The following is a 19,294-nucleotide window of genomic DNA, read 5'->3' on the forward strand; positions in this document are numbered from 1 at the left end:
GAAACGGCATGATTTCTCCCCGTGATAATTAACAAAGGCTTCTCTCCTCTCACTGTGGCTTGTGGCTGACATTTGGTTCATGCTCGAGTGTCTGCCTGGCTGATTTCCACCCTGTGCATGAAGGTGGGGTTGTTTTTTCATGACAATGCGTGTGCAGTCCGGCGGCCAGTTTGACAAGGACACAGAAGACGGGGCCATGGATGGGATTAAGCGTGGTGACAATATGGATTAAAGACCCCCTTCTCAGTCTATCCTGAATCTCCAGCAGGTTGGAAGTTGAAAAGCACACACTGAGAGGTAAATTTAGCCTGTGTTTTTGCAAAAAAAAGTCTTAGTGGTCACACACAAACACCCCAGAACAGCTCTTCAACTATTGCCCAATTTATCACACAGAATCTCCTCGTCTGCAATGACACCCAGTATTGATTTACACCAAACACCAGACTAGTCACCTCATCCACAGCTGCAACAGGCTTTATTTTACATTATTACATTATGTATGCGGGCCTGAGAATGGATAATGGATGAATCTAAAGCAAAGCAGTTTAATTACCCACCATCACTCTGTCTCATCTAGCAGCAGAGTCCACATCTTATTAGGCATGGTGTAAATAAACATGAATATGCCAACCAGAGAGAAAAGACAGTCCTCCTCCACGCACTTCTATGTTATTAGACAACTGCTGCAAAACACACACAAACACACAAAATGATCCTGTTGAGGAACAGTTGAGGAGATATTGGGAGGGACACTATTATAAACACTTCACAGCAGATTGGAATTACTGGCACGAGACCACTATTTGCGGGCCGTAGATGAACGGCGTCTCGGGTGTGGATTCTGAATGATGGCATTTAACAAATCAGAATTCATGAATCCAAGAATCAGAGTTACCTCATGCAGCAAGAGACAGAATAAGCACGTGGGATGAGGGATGTCTCTGTGGGCCCAGTAAAGGAAGGTAGACATGACAGATATAGGGGGAGGTAAAGATATATAGCACGTAGCTAAGGGCCAACCACAGCGCACCAAGCTCCATGCATCAAACACATCTGATTTGATCAACTATTGACTCTACTTATAGGTAGACTTTTAAATAAAGTGGAGGGTGACAGTGGTGGGTTTTAGTTCATATGATGCATAGCTAATAGAAATAAAACACAAGTTTTCACAGGTCCAAACTGAACCCTGTAGATTTTATGCTTTAGTATAACCTTGTTAAAAACCTTGTTTTGCTTTACGCGAAGATGCAAGTTCAAGTTTTCAAAGATGTCGGTTGAACCAAAACACTTTTTCTAAACTTCTCCATGTCTTGTTCTATCTTTATTCGTCAGTCGATGGACTGACTGCAGCCAGAACCCCAAGAGGAGACAGGCCTTGTTTTGCTCTCATGCTGGTTCAATCACCACTCTGCTGTACAAAGGAGGCAGCCTGATGGCGGGATGAGAGAGCGGCGCTCATCTGCCTGCGCTGTTGTATCAGTTTGAGCCTCATAAAAGGAAGCGGGCCTGACGATGCCAGAGGCGGAGGATCTGGCTCTGTACGGTCTGAGCAGAGAAACATCAGCGGAGCGGAGCTCTTCTGAAGGAGATGTCCTTCAGTGTGGTGCCAACTCTCCCTGGGGCAGCAGCATGAGACACAGCCTCTTATTTACCATATACAGGATCTTTCTGTGCCCTTAATTAGCCGGGATATTCTGCAACACAGAGACAAAGGCCACACTTTCACTGAAAGAGCTGTGATTTTACAGAATTAAATAATGATAATTAAGAAAATATTAATCAAACTCTGGCACTCCTGGCTCTGAAGATGAGTTAAGGCAGCGGCTCTTCCAGCTTCGCCTGTAGGAGTTCTCATTTAGAGTATGCATGCGACCTATGGAGCTGCAGGCGAACGCACACAAACACGCAGAGATGCACGCAATTAAAAGCAGACCCTGGTGGCCCTCTTGCTCTATAATTAAACACCCTTTGGTGCCGTGTGCAAAAACACTGAACCGGGTTCAGATGTGTCAAGTACAGAGGAGTGAAGGAAAGCTGTTTGCAGCTAATGGTTCGCCAAGTTCTGTTGAGCGCGATGAATTAATAAAAAGCACAAACTAATACCTTCCCAACATGCAGCTGGTACGTCTGGCAGGGCAACAGCAGCTATACAGCTGTACTGTGAAACTTTAATGCTGCTGAAAGCCGAAAGCCTAAAGCACAGCCTGGATGTTTGTCTCTAAGGTGGGTGGGTGGGAGGGGGTGCTTTTTTTCTTCTTGTTTTTTCTAAAATAAATTTATTCTAACTGGGGCAAGTATTTGAAAAGAGAAGTAGGTTTCTCCGATTTTTAAAACAGAAGTGTTGGTGGTAAACAGATCTTTCTAAATCTAGAGAATTCAAAACTCTTGTCTTATATGGGGATGTTATTAGATTGTGCCGTTTACTTCTTTCTGCGTTTGAGACTTTGGAATCTTACTGTTGTAGAAGTTCGTCTCCTTTCCAGCAAGCTTAGGTTTGACATTCCTGGGGTGTCTGAGTGATAAAGTGCCAGAGTTTCGGACAGTAAATTGCACAGTTTCAGTTGAGAAGAGAGTTCCCCTTGGGCTCGCGTGGAGGTCCCTGCGGGCTTGCCTTCAACAGAACAGCATGTTGTACATCCATATAAAAAGATGAAAAAATATGGTGGTACTTTTCTCTTTATGATCCAGAGATTAATCTGTCACCACATTCCTGCATAAATCTCACTTACTGCTTTGCAAAATACTGTTTTATCTCACTTTACACTATATTTTATTTTTTTTATTGCCTATAAACATAAACTATCACAAAGGGCTAATGTTCTCATCAATATTATTGCAAAATGATCATAAATCCAAAGTCTTGTTAAAATTTCCTTAGCTACCCAACCAGTGAAAATATTAGACGCATTATTTATCGGGCCATTTCTCTGCAATAATAGATGATCCTCCACCAAATCCAAGCTGCAGCACCAGTTCTTTTTCAAAATTATTATTACATGATAGCAGCTTCCTTTCCTTCCATGCTTCTCAGAGTATCTGTCATCTGGGGCTATTTTTTTATACTTCAGTAGAAATGCCTTGATAACACTGGTGGTTATTTCATCCTGTGAGACCACAAGCTAAACAGCAGAAACATGCTGTATAGACGCTTGTTTAGTGGAATGCAAATCATCTTTGCCAGAGGTGAAATGAACATTTTCAATTAAAATATTAGCACCAAACAAACACAGAAAAACACACTAATGATTAAATCATCCAGATAGAATGGAGGACGGTGGAAAAACTGTTCACTGATCTAAGCCTTGTTTTTATTACTATTTAATCTTACAGAAAATAGTTCTCTGTTAAACACGATTTTTATGATAGTTTTTTTATTTATTTTTGTTGATTACAGAAACATTTTACAAGTAATAGCAGATGATACCTTGAAGCTCCTTTTCCACTTTTAATTTTTCTTTTCCTAATAACTACAAAGATGGATATACTTAATTATCAAGTTTTTCTCTTCATCTAATTCTGCTGTGTGCCATTCATCTCAGCACTAATATAGTTGGAGGTTTAATTGGAACTTTACTGCCATCTGGTGGTGGTTTGTGCACAAAAGATTCATCTGTAGACACGAAACAGCCATGGACGGTCTTTTGAAATTTGAACAAAGCTTTGTGAGTTTTCAAGACATAATGCCTTAAAAATAAGTTTCATTTCATACTATTTACCGGTAACTTAAAAAAAAATTATAGTTTGTTTAAAAAAATAATTAAAAAGGAACAAGGTAAACTCCAGTCATATCTAAAACTAACCTGATAATGCAAAATAATGATTTTTGTGTTAAATGGGAAAATTTAGAAACTCCAGTTAATGAAAAAAAAAACGATATATCTGCATCCATTAGGTTTCTCATTACATTTATTATGAAGCCAGATACAGTAGTAATTTTTTTTGGCAGTCATATGAAGGTTTGAATTATATATATTATATTGAATTATATATATTATAAAAAAAAAACGCCCCTCTCACCCTCCGCGGGTGGTTTCTCCTCCAAGCTCGGGTCCTCTACCAGAGGCCTGGGAGCTTGAGGGTCCTGCGCAGTATCCTAGCACTGCGCTTTTCTGGACTGAGAGGTCTGAGGTCTTTCCAGGTATCTGTTGTAGCCACTCGTCCAGCTTGGGGGTTACTGCCCCGAGTGCTCCAATTACCACAGGCACCACTGTCACCTTCACTTTCCAGGCTTTCTCCAGTTCTTCTCTGAGTCCCTGGTATTTCTCCAGTTTCTCATGTTCCTTCTTCCTGATGTTCCCATCACTTGGCACTGCCACATCCACCACAACAGCTTTCCTCTGTTCTTTATCCACCACTACAATGTCTGGTTGGTTCGCCATTACCATCCTATCAGTCTGGATCTGGAAGTCCCACAGGATCTTTGCCCTCTCATTCTCTACCACCTTCGGAGGTGTTTCCCATTTTTTCCAGTTCATATTCTGCACACATGTTCCTGTATATTATTCCAGCCACTTGATTGTGGCGCTCCATGTATGCTTTACCTGCCAGCATCTTACATCCTGCAGTTATGTGCTGGATTGTTTCAGGCGCCTCTTTGCACAGCCTACACCTTGGGTCTTGTCTGGTGTGGTAGATCTGAGCCTCTATCGCTCTGGTGCTCAGGGCTTGTTCCTGAGCTGCCAGGATGAGCGCTTCAGTGCTGTCCTGTAGGCCAGCCCTTTTTAGCCATTGGTAGGACTTCTTGATATCAGCCACTTCAGTTATGGTCCGGTGGTACATCCCATGCAGGGATCTGTCCTCCAGCACTGTGTCCTCTGCTCTCCATTGCCTGAGACATTCAATGAGCACACTGTCATTTGGGGCCTTGAGCTTGATGTACTCATGCATCTTGGATGTTTCATCCTGGATAGTGGCTTCTACACTCACTAGTCCTCGGCCTCCTTCCTTGCGGCTAGCATACAGTCTCAGTGTGCTGGATTTGGGATGGAACCCTCCATGCATGGTGAGGAGCTTTCATGTTTTAACATCCGTGGTCTGTATCTCTTCCTTTGGCCATCTTATTATTCCTGCAGGGAATCTGATAACTGGCAGTGCGTAGCTGTTTATTGCCCGGGCCTTATTTTTGCCATTGAGCTGGCTTCTCAGGACTTGCCTCACTCGTTGGAGGTATTTAGCTGTTGCAGCTTTCCTTGTTGCCTGCTCAAGGTTTTTTTTTTTTTTTATATATATATATATATATATATATATATATATATATATATATATATATATGGTTTTTTTAAGGAACTCTAAACCTTTAAGTAGAAAAAAAACGTTCTTGATGATTCTAACGGTGCCCTATAGGAATTGTGTGTGGTTTCTCCAATGTAGGACCAAGAACATTTTTCAGTTTCATCTATTGGAAGAATATGTGAATGGCAACAAAAAGCACAAAATAAATCCCAACCTCCCGATTATAAAGTAGCTTAAAACTTCACTTTTTCGTCAGAAACTTAAAGAAGTGGAAGTCAGTACGACTGTTTTTTACTGATCATATAATCAATGGTGATTTTCTATGTTGATTTGTACGAAAGACAATTTTAGATAGAAGTGAACTGTCATAGACTTTTAAATGTGATTTCTGTCAGCAAATTTATATTTTTACTGGAAATTGATACATTGGTGAACATTTAGTCATTTACTCTATGACAATTTTTTGCAGACTGTTAATTTGTTTTTTTAATGCTTTTTATTTTATTTTTTCTACTTTTTAAGTCATTGATGCACAAGTGTGTCTCCTTTCTTGTTTTTAAACTATTTTTGTGCATTTTTAAAACATTGTTTTGACTGATGAACTTTATTATGAAATTATGTATTATAAAAACATAGGAACTTCTAAAAATCCAAAATCTTGAGAGTTTAACTTAACAACAGGAGTTTATAACAAAATTACTTTGTGATTGCATCCTGTGTTAAATCTGGATTGAAAAAAGAAAAGAAAAGAAGAGAACACAAATAAATCCCATTTCTTTTTATCTTTTGACAAAAACAAAAACTACAGAAGGAACATCCTTTAATAGTATTGATTCCAGATGCTAATTTTTTGTAGTTTCCATGAGTCCATTTGTCTGAGCACAACTCCTGAAGTTCTCTGCTGACGAAGCTTCATGCAGCCGGTCCACAGAGACTGAGCAGCGCCTTCTGATAGTCACCTTTGGTATGGCCCTGCAGGGACAGAGCAGTTTAGTCTGGCTCAACGACATCAGAAGCTGCACTGTTAAGCAATTATTCTCCACTTACTTCAATAGTTTCTTGGAGAGACTTTCCAAAAGCGGACTTGAATTCAGAGCAGATCTTTTGCAGGTCCACTTCACAGCGTGACACAATAATTCTTGTTACTATCTTTTCCTTGGCTCCTGAACTCTGAGAAGAGAGTCGAGCAAAATCAGCACTTCAGCTTTGCAGTCCCTGTGCTTAACTAATGCAGCTGATGCAAGACTGTTGTAAGATCACTTCCACAGGCATTGGGCGGTGTTTCCCTGCTGCAACACAAAACTTTCACAAGTACTTTGCATTCACATTTGTTAAAAAAAAAGAACGAATGAAACTTTTAGAGGTTCCAAACCCACAAATGTGATTACCTTCATGGCTTCATTCAGTTTTTTGGCAAAGTACAGCTGCTTGTTTTCTATGCACTGAACTGAAACAACAAAATACAAATATATATTTAAAACAAAACATAACTTTGATCTAAAGTGTTGTTACATTCTAAAAAATCATTAACCTATATGCATTAATGGCCAATGGATAAAACTAAATACCTAACACTAGGAAGGACTTCTGCAAATCCCCCTTAACTTCCTTGACAATGCTCTCCTGCATGTCATAGGGGCTGTAGCTCCTGTACTTCTGAAACACTGAAAAGAGCAAAACATTTCACTTTGGTTTCATTCGAATCAATTAACAGTAACCCTTCTTTCTATATAGCCTGTAAAAGAAAAAAAGAAACACGGGGAAGCACCTTTTTGCAGGTGGGGGACACTTCTTTCAGACATAATGGAGATCCATGTGGCCACATCAGTTCCCTTTATCTTCACTCCAGCTTCATAAAGAGCCTGTGGAGAATTCCAGTTTTTGTAATGACAAGTCAAGATTTTGGTGAATTTAATTGATTCATGGTAATGATTTTAGAAAGCGGGACATCAAATGCAGAACTTTGAGTAATCTAAAATTGCATATCACAGCCCAACAGGTGACTTACCCTGGCATCTTCATCTATTTTCCCATAGTCTACAACAGAAGACGGCTCATCTCTTTTGGTCTGCACAGAAATCAGACAGGGCTGTTTTCAGTTTCACTTCTTTTTCTTTTACAGAATAAACTAAAGAATGTGCGTAGCTACACCTCACCTGCACAAGAGCTAGGAGAAGTTTGGCAAAGTTCCCTGACGTGTCGCCTGCAACGTCTTTGTGAAGCTCCTTTTTAAACACTGCAGAAACATTTTTAAATACATCTTACTCATTAGTTGTTCTTATTAATCACACAAATTGTTTCTAGACTCACAGTCTTTGTAGACAGACTTGATTTGAACCAGCTCAGAATTGCTCCTTGAGCATAAAAGCTCAATCAGAGTTTCTTCATCTGTCCCTAACCCCTGAAAAAAAGACACTCATCAGGGTGCGCACCTTTATCAAAACTTTCTCCAGTAGAGGGCAGCATTACACTTCTTCCTAACTTTTTTGAGGCTTTCTTTTACCTTCATTGACCCTTTGATCTCTGTGGCATCAAACTGGGCTGTGCTCTTCATCAGTCCAAGGATCACACTTTCGAGTGAGCCCGACAGCGCCCCCTTTAGGGCTGAGATCATATCCTGGAAACAGAACGGCAGGGCTGGTTTTATGCAGTTTGGGACGCACATGCATCGTCTGAAGGGATCCTCCACTCAACTGTACCTTCTTCGTCTTCCTCTCATACGCAAAAGCGATATCTCTTCTCTGGGAATAGGTGCGCTTTGTGAGGATGTCAATGATGGTCTGCTCATCCACGCCTACATTTAAAATCAGTTTTCAGGAAAAAATTGGAAACTATTATTTCAATATTTTTTTTGAAGCAACAAATACATTGAAAAATGTGTATAAGGAGCAATATATTTTACAGCAAAAGAGTTACAATAGCAGAGCTGCCCATGGTTGAAAGGCCAGAACTGTGAGGAAGAGGTACAAGGCAGTTTCCAGATTGGACGGAAAAATATGACTCATCCAAAAGTTCCTCATCTGTAAGTATGGAAAGACTGTGTAACTTTTTTCAATTTCCTTGCCTTTTGTCTTGATGGCAGTTTCAATTCTTGCAGCATCTTTGTCTGGATCAAAGTTCACCACAGGCACTACAGTCGGATATTTGATTTCTCCAGTCTGATATTCAAAGAACAAAAAAAAGGGCAAAAATAATGAAAATGAGTGCAACAGTTTGCCCTTGTGGGCACTGCCCCAGTGTAACAGACTTCTTTTTTTTAGCCTAAAGGCTCAATAGACCCTCATACAGAACTACAGGTAGATTTTACTCTAGAAAAGTCTCTGGAAAATATACTTTAATAAAACAACTTTTTATTAACTTTGGGAATGCCTTTTAGATTTTTACCAATGGCTTAAGGGGTTAAAAAAAAACATTACCTCATTCAGTGACAGCTGTCCAAGAAACTCTGATACCATTGCCATGGTGACTGTCCTGAAAAAACACAAACTCTGCTCTAAAACCTGACTTGTCAACCACACATATTAAGAACAGTAGCACTGTTTCACCTTTTCTTTTCTATATTCACTTGTGTTCATGTCAAACAGATTCGTTTCTCCTAGAGTGACATGCTCACTCTGAAATCCTCACTTAGACTGAGACAATCAGAGGAATTTCACAGTGACACACCCTGGAAAGAGGACTGCTGTTCTAAAGTCAGCAGAGGAAATTCACAGCCTTCCAAAAAAAACAGAAAATACCAAACAAAAAAAAAATATATACCGGTAAATGAAGTATTAGTAACTTAAAAAAAGGACCAATTTGTCAACCCCATTGTACAGAAGTTGGCTGGAAATTCAAGCCTTGTGTTATGACTCACTGTACGAGATGAAAAGTCCATGAATGCGCACTAAATTTAATAATTAACAAAGCAGCTCTTTTATTATTCCAAGGCTAAAAAGCTCCAAACTTACCGTAGCCGTAGATGCTGAGACAAAGCAAAGATTTGTCTGTGATGTCTTTGGGTGGAATGGGTGTGGCGGTTAAACTTTTCATACCCCACGCTCCCTCCCCTCCCCCTTAAACGCTGTCGACTCCACCCTTTTCTGCCCGGACAGCGTGACTCAAAACTGAGTTTTCCCACATCAGCGGGAAGTCACTGGAAAAGCCCTTCTGGGGGTTTGGTTGACTTGTGACCATAATTGACACGGACATCGCTAACAACACCTTTATTGTTAACAACACAACAGCTTAAACACATCAGACACATGTATGTGTGAAAAACAATATGTATGAAAAAAATAATTCACATTTTATTGTCAAATATAAATAAAATCTTTCCATTCTTCTTTTTTCTGCCTTCAAGCAAATAAACTTCACTCAGATGAGCTTCTTGAAGTCAAATCTTGTAAAGACATCTAAACAGACTTCTTAAGTAACTTCCCCATAAATAAGTTGCGCTTTTTTTTGCGTTTCTTTTGACCGGACTTGTTGTTCTTGTTGCCCTGTTTGTTCTGGTTGTTTTTCTGGCTGTACGCTCCACCTTTAGATGTCTGGAGGGACAAAATCAAACAAAAACAATTTTAAAAAAAATCTGAAGTTCAAATCAAACTAATCATTAAATTTGCAGTGTACATCAGTTTTTTTCCCACCTAAAAAGCTCAAAAAATGTTGCACTGAAAAGTTTTTATTAATGAAAATATCTAGAAAGGAATCCAGAGTCATTGAGTCATCTTCAGCAAACCCTCTGAGCTGCGGATAATCCAACTCATTTATTTTCTATTGTGTTTGCTTTGTAGTTTTATGGTGGAAGATTTGTTGGGTCAGAAAACAGGTTGGAGGTTTGCTTTAACAACAAAAATGCTCAATTTTTAAAAAGCTTCCATTCAGTTTTTAGTGGGAGGGCTAAAGGTGATAAGTGAGCTTCATTCTCTGTCACTTAAAGAAAAACATTCTCACTTCTGTTCCGTTGTTTAAAGTAAACCCACCTGTTGGAGGGGCTTTGGTGGAAAGGTGCAGGGGACTCGGCCATGATTGTGGTGAAAGGGCAGGACCACAGCCGGGTCCACAGGTATCCACGGCATGTGGCCAGAGGAAGGAGGTTGAGGAACACCATTATGCACCTGCTGCAGGTTGTGCGGTCCCCCTTTAGTCGCCTTCAGTATGGTCACAAAAGGTTCCCCTGCTTTGTGTGCCACCATGTATTGCCCCTCCTGCAACCTAAGAATCAAAAAAGTGTTGAGAAACCTTTGAGGATTGGCCGTTTCTGAGATGAGTGATGATGGAACAAAGCAGAGAAAAACAAAGGAAACACAGAAGCACTGTGCCAGCTCCCAGCAGCCGGTTGAGTAATCCTCCAGCACAAACATCGTCATGTTTGAACACCGAAGCTGGAAGACTCAGTGTTAAAAAAATGCAGGCAATTTCAACACTATTGTTGGTGATTCATGCTTTAAATTCGTTTTGCAAGCAAACATTCAGAATCAAGCAGTCTTTATTCACGCACACGTGTTAAGTCTTCATATCAGCAAATACAGAAAGCTGTAAATGCTAAAAAAGAACGATAATAAGTCCAACACCAAAGTGGAGAGGTTGAACTTACCCTGTTAGTTTTTTCAAAAGGTGGTGCAGTATGTTGAGTGACTTGGAAGGTCTGTGGGATAGAAACAAAGTTTCAGAGTCATTTTTGGATTTAGATGAAAATGTCAACATAAACAAAAGCCAAAAAGAAAGGAGTGAAGTCTCCAAAGTCTACAGCCCAATCCCTCTCAAGCCGCAAGATTAAGAAACAATAGGATCATAAACAAAAAAATGATTTAAGATTGCCTTTTTTGTTTTTTTACATGTGTGATGATGAAATTCTATTTAGAAGTACGGAGAAAAAGGCCAGTTTAAGATAGCAGGAATTTTCATGGAAAGAAAAACATTAATCATAATCATTTATAATCAAATAAATAATTTCAAAATCATCGAAAAATCCTATAAATACATTTGTTGCAACTTTTATAAACCTATGAGCACCTATGTTTACAGTGTTAAATGGAAGGAAATCAGAAAGCCTCATTTCTGAGTTTCAATGTTGTGATATGATATCAATTATGTGTAATTAGTACTTGAAATAATATTATGACGGTAGTTGAAAAGATTACCGTAGTTCAAAAATGTAAATATCAAAAGAACAATGGAAATAACTAAAAGGAGTTAAAAGTCGAGACACACTCCTCCGTTTTCCACAGATCTTAAAAATCAACAGTTAATGCACTTTGTAAAGGAGAAATCTGGAGAGTTCAGTATAAATAATAACAATAGCAATAATTATCTAGATCAGTTCCTGGCCCAGATGCATAAATCCACAGAACAGGGTGGGATTACCAGACAATAAAATGTAAAGGTCATTTCAGGGCATAAAAATAAGCATAATGACAAATACATGATTTTTATTGAATAAAGATTTGAGAGTTCTGCTTGTTGCTGCCCAAAATCACTAACTGTTCACTAAAAGACAGATCCAGCCATCAGTGCAGATCAGTAAACTACAGACTCACTTGAACCAGCAGGACATTTTGTGTTTCCAGTCATCAGGGAGTTTTCTCAGCAGTGCCACCTTAGATGTGAGCGCGTTGATGTGAGCTGCAGAGAAGAGGAGCACAGGTTCAGAGTTTGTAACGGTTACAAGCAGCTGGTTCCAGCCTACAGCCACAGCAGCAAACATCAGGGTTTGCAACCATCTTCATCCAGACAAAGTTGGACGACACAACACGTGATGAAGAGTATGGGCCACTGTGAGTAAAGTCTTTGCTGAGCATGTTGCGCCATGTCGTCACCTAGGAGATGCTCCCAAAGATTTACCAAAGCTGAAATGTCCCCATTGTTGTGCCCCAAGTCTTAGTTGCCAGGTACAAAAATATGTATTTTGGTAAAGAAACACTAAATCAGCTTGTTTTACAGCATTATTTAGAAAACAGACAAGGGGGGAACCTTTTACCAGGATTTCATTTCATCATCGTCAAATTTTCTGAAAGCCTGGTATAATAAAAACAAAACAAAAAAGGGGTGGGTCTTTTCCCTCAAGCTTAAAGTAAGCAACTCAACCATGTATTTGGAGATTATAAGAGAGCCGCTCTACCAAACAGACCCAGCATTCTTTAACCCCGCTTAATCACATGTGGCTGTTACCATGGCAACAAAGTAAACTTTGGCATTACAGAGTTGCAGTAGGACGATGAGTCATCTAAAGACTACGTGGCTGGTCTGTGGGAGGACTGGTCTTGTGGTCTTCAGTCAGTGAAGTACTCATAAGGTTTATGAGGGTGTTTCATTACATTTCTCGAAAAAATAAATGAAAAAGGTTTAGTTTGATGCTGAAATAAACATGACAAAACTCCTTCTATCAAAGGTTTACCAATGTATGACACAGTGTTGGAGTGAAGCAACGACTCGGTCCACAGCTGGCAGGCCTCACTGCTGGTTAGACACTCCACGCCGTGACACAGCTGGAACTCCAGCTTTGGTAGGACGTGCACTGGCACAAACTGGTTAGAAGAGACAACAGAGATGTAGCCAGGCTCCTTCCTGTGTTTTCTGTCTTTCCAAACACTGTACCTGGTTTTGGCTGCTGCCGCAGTGCCGGCTGTGGGTCAGGGACACGGAGCTGCGCACCAGCAGCAGCAGCTCCTGCAGACTGTACAGCTTGTAGAACACGTTTCCCTCCGCTGGAGCTTCGTAGTCTTCTTCATCTTCAGCACAGGCCTGGAGGTCTTGTGAAAGTATTTCTGGGAGAAGATGAAGTGGACAACGGGTTTGAACCAAATACCAGAATGAGATCCCCATTATGAAAAACACCAGTGACCAACTTTTGTGCTCTGCGGTGCTGATGTTGACTGAGGGTTTGTGTGAAGAGCCGCACGTCTCGCCGTCATCGTTTTTCTGTCGTTCCAAGTAAGACGTGACGCAGGGTTTGACCAGAGACGTCTGATGAGGCTGAACGGCGGGCTCCACACATCTGCTGGACTTGGCAGCTGCTGTGTCACAGCCAGATTTGAACATGGCTGACTGCATGCGAAGGATCTCGCTCAGCTGATCCCCGCAGGCCTCCCCTCTTTTGGACTGTCGTGCACTTCTTGTCCCTTTATGAGGGGATGAAGACTCTGCAGTAGCTGGAACAGACTCAGGAGCTGGGGGGGCTATAGAGGGGCTTGGGGACGTAAGATCCTGTTCTTTAAGTGTGGCTGCTGGAGAACCCAAGTCGTCGATGATCAGCTTCTCCTCATCCGAGTCCAGAGCTTCTACACTTTCTCTGCTTTGTCTCCCTAGACTCTTTGTTACCTCACTAACATCAGACTGACATGGCTCTGTCTTGGGGGGGTGAACATCTGACAAAACCTCCTTTTTTTGTGGACTGCAGTTGGGACTTAGCGGATGTTCACTGGGCCTTTTAGTCCCTTGTGAAAGTGGGGAACCTGGAAGGATTTTCGTCTTAACCCGCTCCTCCTTTTCACTCTGCGTCTCCTTGTGCGGGGGTTTCTTAGTGGTTGTCGTTTCTCCAAATGTCTCCAGATCAATGAGGTCCATCTCAAAGTCAAGCCCACTGTTTGCCAAAGACGCACAACTTCTCTGAGAGACACTGGCCTACAGAAGCAGAAAAGAACGGTTCTTACAAACTGATCATGTGCTTTGCTCATATGCTGCATTATTGGACCACACAGATGCGCTTGCATACCGGTGGGAGCTGCTGTTCCTCCACAGGACGCTCCGTCATCAGGTGGAAAACTTTCCGACTTCCTTTTTTTATGAAGGATAGTTTCAAACTTTCCTCGTGGAAGAGCAGACTTCTCTCTCTGACCGGGATCTCTGTTTTCAGAAGAGGGGGGTCTATGTACACAATTTTCCTCTGACTATTGACTATCAAAAAAAAAACACACAGAAGACAAATAACTTTTGTTAAACAGAAGAAAAAAAAATCACTCTTTATAAGTATCTGACAAAATATTGTTTTGTTGACACCAAACACCTAAACTCTTTAGTGCCTCAATGCTGCAACATGGTTTCTGCACAGGCCAACTAATGTAATTTATTGCTCTTTTATTGTAATTCTTATTGTGATTTTAAATCCATTACTTACTTTTTAAAAGAGTATTTTGTAGCACTTTGAAAAATTCTCTTTCCCCCCCAAAACTTTGTAGGAATTTTTTGCTCAAATCTCAACTTAAAAAAAGTGTTTAATGCTGTCTAGTCGAAAGTAAAAGCATTATAGAAATAATTTAGAATATAGAAATTTTTTTTTTCTAATAGATGATTTCTGTATGTGTTTAACTTAATTAAATTTAAAGAATGTGTCCAATAAATTTTTATTGTATTATTTTGTCTTTTACTAAAATCAACTGTCTGATTTTAATCAGTGCAGAAACTCCGCATGAGGTCAACTAAAACAACAAAGATACAGATTCTCTTGCCAATAATATCACTTTTCACCTTGTTATAGTACATGTCATAAGTAGTGTGATAATTTAAGCCAGGTTCCAGACCATAGCTTTCTTTAAGCCTCAGAAAGTATTTTCTTTTAGCAAAATGCAGAGGATAAAGATTCTCAGTCATTCAGGTCATGGTATTGCAGGTATCTGTTTTTATGAGAAACTGGAGTTTAAAGGTTGATCTGTAAAGATATTCCATTTCTTCTTAAGTTCCTACCAAGCAATAACAGTTGCCCAGAATAATAGTAGTGGATTGTGTTGCTTTGGCCATATTTAAGAGCGCAGACATACCTTTTGTTGCGGATAGCTTTACCGTAACAGGCAGTTCCCACTGGTCCCCAAAATCAGGGCCGTGATTGTCCAGCAGCCTAAACAAGGCATCACGAGTCAGGCAAACATGCGGCTCGTACAAACCACAGAGCTTTTCTGCGTTCCCATCATTCATGATCATCTGGAGGGAGAAGCAGGAACTGCTCATGCACCAAACAAATACTGATAATGTTTTACAGTCTGTCTTCCACTCAGATGAAATTCTCTTCTTTTGCAGGATGGGACATGAGCACCCTCTAGTGTTTGCAATGAGAATTACAATATGTGAGACGAGATTACAACAGACCCACAGTGATGAATCCCATTCTAGCATTTTCTATGAGAAACTTTATAGGAGCAATTAAAAAAGGGGGACAATTGCTTACAGCATGCATGTCCTTAGCCTTTTTAGCTGGAGGACTCCCTGATGAAACACTCTGATAATCCGATGCAAGCTGCGCATCAGCAGGCACTATCTTGTGGTCTGTAATGCTCACATTGCCCTGAAGAAACAAAGGGAAGTAGTATGGAAATACGTAGAGTTAATCAAACGCCAGAAAAGAGACTTTGCAATTCAAATGGTAAAGTTGAAAACACACACGGAAATTGCAGAATGTCGTTATGAAGGGGAAGAAGTTTCAGAACAGCACCATAATCAGCAGCTGCTTTTCGAAGGTCAGTGCCAGCCCTGGATTGAACATTCCCCCCGTTAAACTGGTCATCTCATGGATCTGGTAACACTGAGGAAGCGTCTTCATGTCTTCTAAACAGGCCATAAACAATTCCTGAAGAAGAGAACACACACAAAAAGGGTTTATGGTATAAGTGTTTTTAGACACAGAGCTGGACATGCTGCAGCTTTAGCACCTCTGTGTACTGCAAAGCTCCTGGTGACATGAAGTTGTAGTCTTCAGCGCATATTTTTGCCACATCTTGTAGGTACGTCATGAACTGCATTACTTCATTATCCACTTTGGTTTTTAACCTCTGAAACATAAAACAATCTCTGTAAAATAAGTGACAAACTATTATCAGCATCACAGACGGTGCAATGCTACCTGTGGAGGACTCCTGCTTTTCTTACTCATCAAATAGCCGACATAAGTGCGTTGTTCTTTGCTGGAAAGGTTGGACAGAAAGGGAAAGGGCAGTCTGGGTTCAGGATATGCAGCCGTGACCTCAATCTGCTTCCGCTTCCCTTTCGTCTTTCTTGCATTGTCCCTGTCTGGAGTGCCCTCAGCACTGACTGCACATGAAGCCTCACTATCAGCGCTGTCCCAGGAGCGCTCTTGGCTGCTGATGCAACTTTTGCCTTTAAACTCTGCGGCATCTTTTAGGGTTGGGGAGCTGGGGGCTTCTGCAGCGCTGACTTCAGACCCTTGTTTTTCGGTGGAATTCTCTGCAGGCCTAGAAGAAGAAAGCCAGAGTGGAAAAACACTCAATAGCTAGAAATGGTGTCCAATAAAAGACATATGTATTGTTGAAAACACAATTTCCTATTAGAAATTAAAGCTTTTAGCCTATTCAAATGTTTGATTGTGATTAATTCCAGGTTGTGAATAGCAAACTCATGACGTCACAAACGAATCGCATATTTTTAGATGTTGTTTTCTGCAAATGTAAAGGTTTACCTTTAGGTTTTTATTTGTATACAAAGACAGAAAGGTAGAAAACATGATCCCTTAATTTAAACATATTTATTTTTGTAAAACCTCATTAAAAACATGCAAAAAACACAAATTGTTGACATTTGGCCATAATTGATTTAATCTAACCTTGCACAGTAGAATTGAAACGTTACGAAAATTTCCTGTGTCATAATAAAAAGAAAATGGTTCAAAACAACAGACTCCTGACCAGTACTCCTAATTGAACTAACAATATTTTGGCTATTGAAGGAATATTTGATTAAATAAAATTGACAGTTTAAAACATTGACTTTAAAGGGTGTTTCTGAGTATTATTAACTATATAAATCAGCATAAATACTAAATAAAGGAGGACTTCTGTTCTGACAGTGTCCTCTTAAAAAAAAACCTCTCCTACAGCTGTTGTGGGGTGGGGGGTGCCTACATTACAGACTATACGAGTTAAAAATGAAATACAGAAGTATGGACAAATAAATAAAACCCCTCAAACCTCTGGAGAGAAGTCCAGATTTCTCTAATATTAGGTGCAAGGGAATATTTGTCGTAGAAATCTCTGGTAAAGAAAGGACCATCAGGCGCTGGGGGGTCGTCCCTGTAATCAGGAAGAGACAATGTAGGAAACCAATAAAGATGGGTAATTGTGCTCATCTGAACCACTTACTAAAACATACAGAGTTCTCTAGCCAAAAATAAAATAAAATTACAATATTAATATTGAAAAAGAAATTAAAAAAAAGGCCAGAGAAAGATGAGCCTGATCATGGAAAAAACTACATTTATTCTAAAGCAGAGAGCAAACTGAGGGGTATTCAAGGAAAACTGAGATTTCAATCACAAAAATGCCATTACTTAACCAATTTGTTCCTGTATGTATCCCCTCGAGTGATGATTCCTAAACATGTACACTTTCCACAAAAAAATAAATAATCATAATACAAGTCTGAACCGCTCAACATCCCACTGATAACTATTAACATATTAAAATAATACATTTAATTTGTTTTGTTTCTACAACTTGACACACATTACATTTGAAAGAAACTTTATGAAGATCATGTGCTGCTGTAATAACGCTCCCCCTTTTTGAACCCTGGCTCTGTTTTATCAACTGTAGGCTAGCTAAAAAGTGAGTAAGCAGCTCTTTAGAGATTTCACTGCTTAACTACTTCAATTATTATGTCCTCGCTCGTTCGCTCATTCTGCCGAGCAAGAATTAAATGTACAGTCGAATTCAGTTTCTGCTCAGAATATGTTCTGAGTAAAGTTATATACTTACCACACTAGCTCCATTGCTGCTGCAATATTATTTTAATCGTCTTCTAGCTAACAACGCACGTTTGTTTATGGTTCTTCGTCTGCTGAAAAATGTAGACTTGCTACAGTTATTAGAGCATATTTACTGCCCCCTAGTGTACAGAATAATAATTACAATTTCTGGGCATTCGAGAAAAAGATGGTGTTTCTGTGCAGCTTGTTTAATTTTGAGTGATTTTACACCGTGTTGATGTATTAATTACGTATTAATAAGTGCAAAAATCTCAAACTTGTAAATGAATATCAACTTAGGAAATGAATCAAAACAAAAAGAGCAAAGTGAGGCAATTTCATAAATATTATGAGAAATACCAGTCTAAAATCCCAGTCTAAAACGAAACAAAACACAATTCTTTTTGAATAATTTTAATTAAATATATAAATATAACTTTTCCTTGGCAGTAATAATTATAGCATACTTCATTTTATCACTCTCATCCTATCAACGTAGTGTGTAACATTACATTTTACACAGCCAAAAAGGCTAAAGATTTTACATTTTTTATCAAAGTAGTTCTGTGTTCTGTTAGGGTGAAAGGAACCTCTCTGAAGCCCAACTCAACAAGCTTTTGCAGATTTCTGTATGCCTGATCATAATTTATTAAAATAGAACATTGAAAAAAAATCCTTTAATTTCCTTCAGAAGAAATGAGTTGAAGTTTACTGTTGCTTTTTTACTTCTGCTACTTTGTGCAACAAGGAAGAACCAAATCATTTATTAACTGCTCTGACGCAGGAAGTACAAAAAAGAAGCCTCATTTCTTCTGTAAAAATTCTGTAATGTTAAGACACAAAAAAAAAAGCTCAAGGGTCTGCGATTATTGGCAAACTGTAGTTTTGAGATTTATTTCAACTTTACCCATTTAAAAAAAAAGAAAAAAATTGTGGAACATCTTTTTTTGTGGATTATTCTGTGATAGTAATTCTTTTTTTGTAGCTCACAATTCATTCATATTTACATCAACCCCATATATTATTCCATTTTTTTAGGATTAATTATTTTATCTTATTTCCTGTGTCCATATCATATAACTTTTGAACTGCAATGGTATTAGTGTCTTATTTTAAGCTTTTGTAGCAATTTTCTGTTTTTAATTGTACATGTATCAAAAAATTTCCATTTAGACATTCATATTCTGTCAAAAAATATGTGTGTTCTATGGCTGATAGAAGAAAAAAATAATAGCGCAAATATTGTGACAATAATGAGGACACTTAGACCAAATGAACTTATTGCATCTTAAAAATGTGCTTTTTGTTTAATGTTTCTGTTAGGGAGAGCTTGACAGACAGCAGACAACAGACAGGGAACAATCAGGGGAAAAGAAAAGCCCATTACAA

The 19,294-nt window shown here is 39.4% G+C and overlaps 2 protein-coding genes across 2 annotated transcripts; both read right to left on the reverse strand.

The window, feature by feature from the left end:
- Positions 1–5,998: 5,998 nt before the first annotated feature.
- Positions 5,999–9,287, reverse strand: LOC101167451 (annexin A2-A). The gene is made up of 13 exons (XM_004069637.5): positions 9,186–9,287; positions 8,652–8,706; positions 8,300–8,393; positions 7,935–8,029; positions 7,739–7,852; positions 7,546–7,636; positions 7,392–7,471; positions 7,244–7,303; positions 7,004–7,097; positions 6,804–6,899; positions 6,624–6,682; positions 6,283–6,405; positions 5,999–6,207 (listed from the first exon to the last, which is right to left on the reverse strand). Exons 2-13 carry the CDS (start codon positions 8,694–8,696, stop codon positions 6,148–6,150), a joined length of 1,011 nt encoding a protein of 336 aa, XP_004069685.1. The 5' UTR covers positions 8,697–8,706; positions 9,186–9,287; the 3' UTR covers positions 5,999–6,147.
- Positions 9,288–9,425: 138 nt separating this feature from the next.
- Positions 9,426–18,094, reverse strand: ice2 (interactor of little elongator complex ELL subunit 2). The gene is made up of 15 exons (XM_004070006.5): positions 17,916–18,094; positions 17,130–17,231; positions 16,049–16,397; positions 15,858–15,977; positions 15,641–15,775; positions 15,377–15,493; positions 14,973–15,132; positions 13,931–14,112; positions 13,065–13,839; positions 12,814–12,983; positions 12,614–12,743; positions 11,757–11,841; positions 10,814–10,864; positions 10,200–10,431; positions 9,426–9,764 (listed from the first exon to the last, which is right to left on the reverse strand). The coding sequence occupies exons 1-15, from the start codon at positions 17,927–17,929 to the stop codon at positions 9,630–9,632; spliced, it is 2,757 nt and encodes a 918-aa protein (XP_004070054.1). The 5' UTR covers positions 17,930–18,094; the 3' UTR covers positions 9,426–9,629.
- Between the last annotated feature and the right edge of the window lie 1,200 nt (positions 18,095–19,294).

The sequence above is a fragment of the Oryzias latipes genome, chromosome 6, assembly GCF_053564925.1.
Source record: "Oryzias latipes strain Hd-rR chromosome 6, Olatipes_Hd-rR_3.1".
Taxonomy (NCBI): Eukaryota; Metazoa; Chordata; class Actinopteri; order Beloniformes; family Adrianichthyidae; genus Oryzias; species Oryzias latipes.

Excerpts from the sequence above, each read along its gene's own strand:
- ice2 (XM_004070006.5), bottom strand. Across the intron at positions 14,113-14,972 it reads AAAGCTATCCGCAACAAAAG|TCAATAGTCAGAGGAAAATT; the intron begins GTATGTCTGCGC and ends TTTTTTTGATAG. Across the intron at positions 13,840-13,930 it reads AGGAACAGCAGCTCCCACCG|GCCAGTGTCTCTCAGAGAAG; the intron begins GTATGCAAGCGC and ends CTGCTTCTGTAG.
- LOC101167451 (XM_004069637.5), bottom strand. The coding sequence starts at position 8,696 with ATGGCAATGGTATCAGAGTTTCTTGGACAGCTGTCACTGAATGAG. Across the intron at positions 8,030-8,299 it reads AACTGCCATCAAGACAAAAG|GCGTGGATGAGCAGACCATC; the intron begins GCAAGGAAATTG and ends TTTTAAATGTAG. Across the intron at positions 6,406-6,623 it reads AACTGAATGAAGCCATGAAG|AGTTCAGGAGCCAAGGAAAA; the intron begins GTAATCACATTT and ends CTCTCTTCTCAG.